This window comes from Eumetopias jubatus, unplaced genomic scaffold, assembly GCF_037043125.1.
Source record: "Eumetopias jubatus isolate StellerSeaLion01/CBP00866 unplaced genomic scaffold, mEumJub1_p1.0 scaffold_9, whole genome shotgun sequence".
Lineage (NCBI taxonomy): Eukaryota > Metazoa > Chordata > Mammalia > Carnivora > Otariidae > Eumetopias > Eumetopias jubatus.
Window position 1 is genome coordinate 52,685,339 of NW_028274815.1, and position 9,430 is coordinate 52,694,768.

The following is a 9,430-nucleotide window of genomic DNA, read 5'->3' on the forward strand; positions in this document are numbered from 1 at the left end:
AATCTTTTAGTTTTTTCCTCTGGCACCCTTTTTAGCTCACTAGATTCCACTGAAACTAGTTGTCTTTAACATGGCCTTTTTTTGTTTTGTTTTGTTTTGTTTTTAAGATTTTATATATTATTTGAGAGAGCGAGAACATGCACAAGCAGGGTGAGGGGCAGAGGGAGAAGCAGGCTCCCCACTGAGCAGGGAGCCCGGATACAGGGCTTGATCCCGGGACTCTGGGATTTTACCTGAGCTGAAGGCAGACCATTAACTGACTGAGCCACCCAGGTACCCCTACATGCTTTTTTCAGATACATACCAAACTCTTTCCTACTGGAACACACTTAGAAATGCTTTTCTCTCCACAAGGGCTTTCTTCCCTGGGGAGTTTTGACTTGGCTAGCTCCTGTTCCTCTCAGTTTCAGCATACATGATACATTTTAGAGAGACCTTCCTTAATCATGCTGTCTGAAGTAGATCCCAAAGCCCATATTCTGTAGGTCATCCTTTTGTGTTTTTTAAATTAATTTAATTTTTTTTTAAGATTTTATTTATTCATTTGACACAGAGGGAGAGCACAGGTAGGCAGAGTGGCAGGGAGAGGGAGAAACAGACTCCTTACTGAGCAGGGAGCCCAACGCGGGACTCGATCCCAGAACCCCGGGATTGTGACCTGAGCCGAAGGCAGACGCTTAACCAACTGAGCCACCCAGGCGCCCCCCTTTTGTGTTTTTTTAAATTTTTTTTTTTTTAATGTATTTGAGAGAGAGTGCACAAGCAGGGGGATTGGTTGGCAGACACAGGGCTCCATCCCAGGACCCTGGGATCATGACCTGAGCCAAAGGCAGATGCTTAACCTACTGAGCCAGCCAGGTCCCCCTATCCTTTTACTATGGCATTTACCACAATTTGTGATAAGTTTGTGGCCCCAAAAGAATGTCAGCTCTGTGGCAGCAGAGACCATGTCTGTCTCATTAACCGGTGAATCCCTAGCACTTAATCTGCTGCCTAGAACATTGTAGCTATTCACTGTTTACTTGTTGGATGAATGAGAAACCAAATATTGTCACAAGTTTGTTGGATTGTGTAAAGTGAGATTTTCATTCATAATAGTCTGAGTTATTACATGAATAATAGCTATCTCATAAGGGCTTTGGGGCTCTGAACTTTTTCAGGTAATTAACATTCCCAAAGTCTGATATCCAAATAAAAGAAAGATAATTTAAAAGCACCATTGCATTTTAGGCAACGTATTGTGTATTGTGTATTTTATAAAGCATTTTCATTCAGTAGACATTTGTGAAAAGCAACTGAATTTTCTCTACTGCTAATGGTCTTTCAACATCAACTAATGGTGGCTTCTTTGTCATTTCTAATGTGCGGAACAGGATGCTGAAAACGCCATTCAACAGATGGGTGGCCAGTGGCTTGGTGGAAGACAAATCAGAACTAACTGGGCAACCCGAAAGCCTCCAGCTCCAAAGAGTACATATGAGTGTAGGTGTATTGGAGAAGAAAAGGAAATGTGGAATTTTGGAGAAAAATACACTAGATTTTAAATGTTAGAGCTGTTCCCGGAGACTTATTGCAGAAATAGATGAGAAGCAAATCAAGACTACTGTTCAAAATGTACTTAGTTTTCATTCTTGTAATTTTAAATAATAAATGATACTGTCTTTAATGTCAAGTCTCCTGTTAAATAGAGAATATTGAGTAATTTTTTAGACCTTCTTGGGGGAGGTTTAATCCTCAATCAAATGTATTATGTATTATGTTAAGCATTTTAGTCAAGGTAAAAATTACCATTACACTAGCGTAGTTGATACTGCTTTTCTCTTTCTGAACATTTTATTTAATGAATTTAAAGTATTAAACTTTTCCCTCCCCAGCAAACACCAAACAGCTATCATATGATGAGGTTGTAAATCAGTCTAGTCCAAGCAACTGTACTGTATACTGTGGAGGTGTCACTTCTGGGCTGACAGGTATGGGAGCCTTACCCGTGTGGCATTTTGAGGTTAATATTTTAACTGAAAAGCTTAATGTCTGTAGGATTTTATATAACTTGCTGTGGTTTATTTTTGTCTTTTATCTAACAGAACAACTAATGCGTCAGACTTTTTCACCATTTGGGCAAATAATGGAAATTCGAGTCTTTCCAGATAAAGGATATTCATTTGTTCGGTATGGGTGGTTTTTTTTAAAAAAACTTTTTCCCCAAAAACCATTTTGAGTAATTTAGTAGTTTTCTTAAAAATGTACCTTGGCTGTAAAGAAATAGAAATTTCTCTAGCATTTAGCAGTATTTGCCACTGTGTTTTAATGGCTCCCTCCTTGTAACCACAAGATCAATCAAACATTCTCTGTTAAAAGAAGTTTCTTCAGAACTACAAGATTTTGGGGAAAATATACCAAAGAAAATATACCATCTTACTCTTTTGTGTGAAGTGCCTCTTATACCTCAGGCTCAGCTTAATTTTTAAAAATAGGTTTTATTCATAAGTACCTTAAACAGTTTATATTGGTGATTCTTAATATTCTTTTGAATAGGTTCAATTCCCATGAAAGTGCAGCACATGCAATCGTTTCTGTTAATGGAACTACCATTGAAGGTCATGTTGTGAAATGCTATTGGGGCAAAGAAACTCTTGATATGATAAATCCTGTGCAACAGGTGAGAGGATTCTTGACCTTGTAGAGTAATTGCTGGGCTAATAATAGGTTATTTTAAAATGAAATTATTGATAATCCTTGTTAATAGTTTCTCGCTAAAATGATAATATAAAAGGGCTCTGTATGAATGTATTATAGTTCTAGAGTGGTAGTTTACCTAACAGGGTGTTCAGGCTTTTTTCTTAACACTTGATAGATTTATTCACATACTATTTGGAGAACTCACAAGCATGTTTGACTCAGTTGAAACAAAAGCTGTAAATATATTTAGAGCCTTGGCATTTTTCCTAGATTTTGCTGCTTACGTTTTTCCAGGAAGCTTTAGTGGTTCAAATGTGATCCCATAAAGATTTCTGTGAGGGGGTGCCTGGGGTGGCTCAGTCAGTTAAGCGTCTGACTCTTGATTTCGGTTCAGGTCATGATATCAGGGTCATGAAATCAAGACCCACATCAGCTCTGTGCTGTGCATGGAGCCTGCTTAATATCCCCTTTCTTGCATGCTCTTGCGCTCTCTCTCTCTCTTTAAAAAAAAAAGGGGGGGGGGCGCCTGGGTAGCTCAGTCGGTTAAGCGGCTGCCTTCGGCTCAGGTCATGATCCCAGGGTCTTGGGATCGAGCCCCGCATTGGGCTCCCTGCTCGGCGGAGAGCCTGCTTCTCCCTCTCCCTCTGCCTGCCGCTCTGCCTACTTGTGCGCGCTCTCTCTCTCTCTCTCTCCCTCTCTCTCTGTTAAATAAATAAATAAAAATCTTAAAAAAAAAAAGCTTTCTGTGAACAAATTGTAAATGGAGCATCAAGAAAGGAATAAGAAAATCCTAAACTATATAAGCTATATAGGTTTCTTAGGTAAACTGAATACAGGAATAAGTAATCTTTTCTATTTTCCCTATCTAGTTTAATTTACAAAACACTTAAACATTGTACTGAGTTTGATATTTATTACTGGGGCATTACCTACTGCCTTACAAAGAGTGTGCCATTTAGAGCATGAGGAAGAGTTACAGCAGTATAACCGCACTCTTTTTTTTTTTTTAACTCATTTATCTTATAAACTCTTGTTTATCCTTTTATTTTCATTGCAGTGATGGTCCTATGTGTTATGGCTATATATTTGTGGTACATTAGGACTGAATGTGTACACATAACTTCGAATAATACTAAATTACTTGTTATAATTTTACTTAATAGCAGAATCAAATTGGATATCCACAAGCTTATGGCCAGTGGGGCCAGTGGTATGGAAATGCACAACAAATTGGGCAGTATATGCCTAATGGTTGGCAGGTACCTGCATATGGAATGTATGGCCAGGCGTGGAATCAGCAGGGATTTAAGTAAGCATACTTTCTTTTCTCCTTTATTATCAGCCTTTGAAAAAGTTAAGAACTTAGGAAGAGATTTTAAGTAATTAGTAGGTTATGTGGTCCTCTGTCTAAAGCAAGTTTTAGCCTTCGAAGGACTTAGTTTAGAGCTGTTTTTAATTTATAATTTTAAGTGTATTTCTTAAAAAATTTGTCTGGAAATGTGCTGCTCTGAGGCATAACCAGTGTTAAAAGAATTTTGGTAATGCTTGGTAATGAATCAACTAATATTTAAGTAAGACAATGAGAGCTTAATAATTGCTAAGCTTTTTATTTGAGAAATGATCATTTAGCCATTCTTGGATGCAGTTATTTTGATGCTAATTGTTTTATTCGTTATGCTTTTTTTTTCCTGCGCTGTAGGGTTTATCACACACTGTTATATGGATGCGTCTTTGTACACCCTGAATTATGAAATTTCACTTAAATTTTTGAAAAACTAAAAATACTTTGCAGTTTTTATTTTAAAAGAATCTTGTATTTGTGGGATGCCTGGCTGGCTCAGCCATTAGGGCATGAGACTTTTGATTTTGGGGTTGTAAGTTTGCACCCTGTGTCAGTTTACTTAAAAATAAAGTCTTTTAAAAAATAAAAGAACCTTATATTTGTAATGTTGAAAAATATGATGAGCTTACATATGCTAATAATTTTTAGTTTTTTCTTTTGAGTAATATAAGTGGTAGTCTCTATTGTGCCAAATGATCGAGTTTCTTTCAGGTAGTGGTTTGTTCAATTTTTGTCTAACCCAGATGCACAGTTTTCCTTTCTGAGATTAGAAATGACTTTTTTCTGAATTCAAAGGAGAGAAATGTTTACAGGTAAAGGGTATTTTTTTTTTTTTTTTAGCTATTATATTAAACTAACAAAATTAAACTGCACAAATTAAACACTATGAGGATGCTTGTTTTTAAGAGAAAAAACTTGCCTTTGCTTTCCCTGGCATAACCATTATTCTTATATTTGGGCTTAAGTAAAAGTATTTTTTCCATGTATATGTTACTTTTTCTTGGCATTACATTTTATTTTAACCAGTGGATTTCCCCTCCTCTCTGCTTCTTTCACATTTTCTACCAGTCAGACACAGTCTTCTGCACCGTGGATGGGACCAAATTACGGAGTGCAGCCACCTCCAGGACAGAATGGCAGCATGTTGCCTAATCAGCCTGCAGGGTATCGAGTGGCAGGGTATGAAACCCAGTGAAAAAGGACTCCATAATCTAAAGCCAGTGGCTTGAGGCTACAGGGAGTGTAGTAAAGCCGTTGTTTACTTAAAGATTTATCAAATCAGTCAGTGCAAATGTCAGATACAATGTATTTATTTAAAAGATTCATTTTTTAATCATGAAATTACTTATCATCCACATTGTTTTAAAAAGAAACAAGATGCTGGATGTCTGCCAATTTTTGCCTTCATTACCTTTTTTGATAAAGTTTCTCAGATCCTTGTTTCAAATACAAATGCAGGGATTGCTGCCACTTTTTTAAAATTAAGAGGCAGAAAATTGCACAATGTTGAACTTTTTTCCACTAAAGTAGTGTGCAGTTCTAGTTTGCATTCCTGATATGATTTAAAACATGTAATATAAAAATGTTAAAAATGAAGAACCAAAACTGTGCAAAGTCTAGAAGTTCTTTGTAATCTTCAGCTTGCGCACAATTCTGTTTTAGGATTTTTTGTTTTTTGTTTTTTTAAAAGCATTGTTTGAACTGTCCCATCTCCACTGTTTCCCTTTGGGGTTTTAAAATATAAATTATTAGTTTACATCATTTTTGTATCATTTTTCACAAATTTGTCTTGCCTTATTAAATTTCTGTAAAATATACTTAAATGGAAAAATGATGTTCACTTAGATTGAAAACTTTTCTCAGATGGATTGATAATTGCATTCAATTTGTGTTTTATATGAGAAGGTGCCTCAAGAATTCCCTCTTGGATTTGTTTAAAGGATTTTTATCTTCTGTGATAAACTTTGCTGTGTACCAGGAAATATAAAAACAAAAACTTGCTACTAAAGAAAATCTCTGAAATGTGAGACATTCTTATGAGCCCGTGTTAATTTCATGTGTCAACTTCTACATTTACGTGTATTGTTTCATTCTGTAAAATGTTTTAGCGGTTTAATATTTTGCACAGTTAGCAAGCTTTGTATGTCATTTCCTTCTTAAAGGCATCATGCAGAGTTGACAGGAGATTTCTAAGGTTTTAAGTTTGCATGTGAATATCAAATACACACTTCGGTAGTCTTTGAATACAAAGTCATCTGCTCTTGTTTTTCAAGAATTCTGAGACACAAAGTTGTATGTAAAGGAACATATTAATTTGCCATTTTCTAGTTATATTTACTCAAAAAGAGTAAATCAACCTAATTTTATTACGTACAAATGATAGCTGTGAAACTGTATAATATCCTATATCAGGCTTGGAGTTCGTTGTGAACTTCAAAATTAGCCTGAAGGACCAGCCGGGCAAAGCATTTTTTAAATGTTCAGAGGCCAAAAGATAAAACAAAACAAAAAAACCTTAAAATCCTACCTCCTTAAACAGCCTTCAAAGAGGAGAATCCTCAGTGCAATCATTATTTTGATTCTTTTGGTACCTGTTTTCCTGGAGTTCCCAATTTTATTATTTTGGGGTGGCTCCGAGCATTAGGTTTAATCTTTGATGGCATTGTTCTAGTTTTGAAATTTCTAGTACATTTCAGAGTCTCTTAGAAGAGTTGTGGGAGATTTTGTTTTGTTTTCAGTGAAAGTCACAAACTTTCTTCTTCCTTTACTCACAAAGGGGAAGAGTCCCCCAGTATACATATTTGAACGGTTTGTTGTTTTTAAGACCTTCAGAGAGCTCCTAGCATTTAGCAACAGAAAAGGCCTGTGAAATCTTAAGTTTCCTGGCCTTGTCTCTTCCAGGTAGGAGCAAATTAAGCTGGTCTCTAAAGCCAATATTCATGTAAACCAGAGCCCAGGAAAGACAGCTCATAAGTGTTTAATTCTCTGGAGCTCAATTCTATGCAGTTGTACTGATGTTTCATTACGTACGTCACTGTGTATTTTTAAGTGTTGATACATTAAAAGTTGCTTTATGGAAGATGAGTAAATTTTTTAAATACTTGGGAATTTTATTTCCATGTTAACGTCTACAGATCAGGACATGCGACCAGAAGCAGCTTAAATGAAATACTCAAAAAGTAAAATATCAGGAAGCTATTTTTAGATTCTTCTGGTTTATGTTTCTATTTTAGGACCCTTATTATTTTTCTTACTCAAAAATATTTTATTTCCTGTACATCTGTGGACTGCAGGGTAAATTATTTGGGCATAAGTAATTTAAGCAAAAGTATAGTTTTTCTTTCATTTTGACTTTCTCAAGTAACACTTTTTATTAGCCAGTATATTTTCTTATTGCACAAATCTTAAAGTGTACATTAACTACTTTTTGAGAAGAAAGTGGTATTTCTCAAAAAAGTTACTACTGAACAAATTGACGTTTCAGGAACATTGATAACTTTTGTTTAAATCTTACTCCTAGTGTTAAAATCATTAAAAGATTTTTTAGTCTAAAAATAATACTGGTATTAGTATCAGGTAAGGAAATTAAAGTTTTGAAAACAGTTTCATTCTCTGCAATATGCATTCAGATTTTACTATAAAATACATCTGGTACTGTAAAGAACCTGAAGTGATTCACACTTAATGGGTCGTTAATCCAGTATTCTTTGCCCTGACTGTTTGGATATTAAAGTTCCTTTATGTTTTCTATAACCTGTGGGATCTTCTTGCAGTGATTATTGTGTGTGAAAGATTTTTCTTTTTGGTGTAACCATATTGTTATATTCACTCGGGTATTTGGTTTTTTTTTAACCTTATTCCAGAAACCATGATTTGCATTGGATTACTATTTAATACCACAAAGAATTGGCATTCTGTAGATTTAACTCATTATAAAACCAGGATCTCATTTTCCTTGTTGATAACTATCTCCCTGTTGAAAGTTAGTTCCACATTGTAGTTTTATTTTCCTGGTTTGTCCCTGTGCTTGCTTGTCTTCCTTTTTTTATGTGTGTTAGAGTTCAGTTGACATTTGAGAACGCAGTTGGTAGGGACTAGATTATATATACAAAGAGAGTTAGGTTTGCTATGGGGTGCTCTTGAGGTTGGAAATTGGAAAGTAAACTGTGTTTGTAGGAATTAAAAAGCAAACCCGTTAGAGGCACCTGGCTGGCTGAGTTGGTAGAAAACATCCAACACTTGATCGTGGGGTTGTGAGCTCAAGTCCCACGTTGGGTGTAGAGACTACTTTAAAACAAACAAAAAACCTTTTTCAATGAAAGATAGTTCTACAGACAAAATCATTTTTTTGTAGGAGGTTTTTCCATTTTTTCCTGTCACTTCAGTTTTGACTGTTGTGTTTAGAACTGCAAGAACCTACCTTCAAAACAACACATTTTATTTTATTTTTAAAGATTTTATTTGTCAGAGAAAGCACGAGCAGGGGGAGTGGCAGGCAGAGGGAGAAGCAGGCTTCCTGCTGAGCAAGGAGCCCAATGTGGGACTCAATCCCAGGACCCTGAGTTCATGACCTGAGCTGAAGGCAGACGCTTAACCAACTGAGCCACCCAGGCGTCCCCAAAACAACACATTTTAATTTAGGAGCTTTAATAAAATATATGAATGTGTCTAACTTGAATAGGATTTTATATTATGGCCTCTGAGGTGGGAAACAGCTGAAGTTCTGATGGTAATTCAACTGAAAAAGGAAAAAGTAGACATCTGTCTCAGGATTACTAGGCTAGGAATAGGGATTTAGTACAATTTTACTAATACCAGGGAAATTGGATTCCTAGCTCCTTATCCTTGTTCAGCTCTAGAATTTGGAGGATGCTTACATGGAAAAAATAAACACCTTTTGAAAGAAAAGACAGATGCTGACATATGAGGGTCCCCACCAAAAAGCCAGCTGGCCACCAATCCCCTTACAGTGGAGAATGGCAATCAGTAAGCCCTGCCCATGTACACAAGTCTTCCAAACAGGTGTTCAGTGCTTCACTTTTAAATAAAGACAGCTAAAGATCACCAGAAATTGGGCACCTGGGTGGCTCATTCGGTTAAGCGTCTTCCTTCGGCTCAGGTCATGATCCCAGGGTCCTGGGATCAAGGCCCACATCGGGCTCCCTGCTCAGTGGGAACCTTGCTTCTCCCTCTGCCCCTCCCCCTGCTCATGCTTTCTCTCTCAAATAAATAAAATCTTTAAAAAGAAAATCACCAGAAATTGAGGATAATTGTGAAAGATCTAAACAAAAAGCAATTCTCAAGAACCCAACAAACTAAGAACTATAATATCAGATATAAGAAGATACTGTAAGAAATTAGAACAGGATACTAATAAAATGTTAGAAGAAATTAAAATATGAGTACATT

At 36.2% G+C, this 9,430-nt stretch overlaps 1 protein-coding gene across 15 annotated transcripts in view; it reads left to right on the forward strand.

Moving 5' to 3' along the window:
• The window catches only part of TIA1 (TIA1 cytotoxic granule associated RNA binding protein), a 30,019-nt gene extending 22,245 nt beyond the window's left edge, over positions 1-7,774 (forward strand). For 11 of the 15 annotated variants that reach the window (XM_028116231.2, XM_028116236.2, XM_028116233.2 and 8 more), the window contains 6 exons: positions 1,374-1,482; positions 1,875-1,970; positions 2,085-2,169; positions 2,536-2,659; positions 3,843-3,988; positions 5,090-7,774. In XM_028116231.2, the coding sequence (XP_027972032.1) occupies positions 1,374-1,482; positions 1,875-1,970; positions 2,085-2,169; positions 2,536-2,659; positions 3,843-3,988; positions 5,090-5,216 (687 nt within the window). In that variant the 3' untranslated portion in view covers positions 5,217-7,774. Of the gene's footprint in view, positions 1-1,373; positions 1,615-1,874; positions 1,971-2,084; positions 2,170-2,535; positions 2,660-3,842; positions 3,989-5,089 lie in introns of those variants that run through there. The other 4 variants (XM_028116232.2, XM_028116237.2, XM_028116241.2 and 1 more) reach the window with 2 other exon arrangements.
• The last annotated feature ends 1,656 nt before the right edge of the window (positions 7,775-9,430 follow it).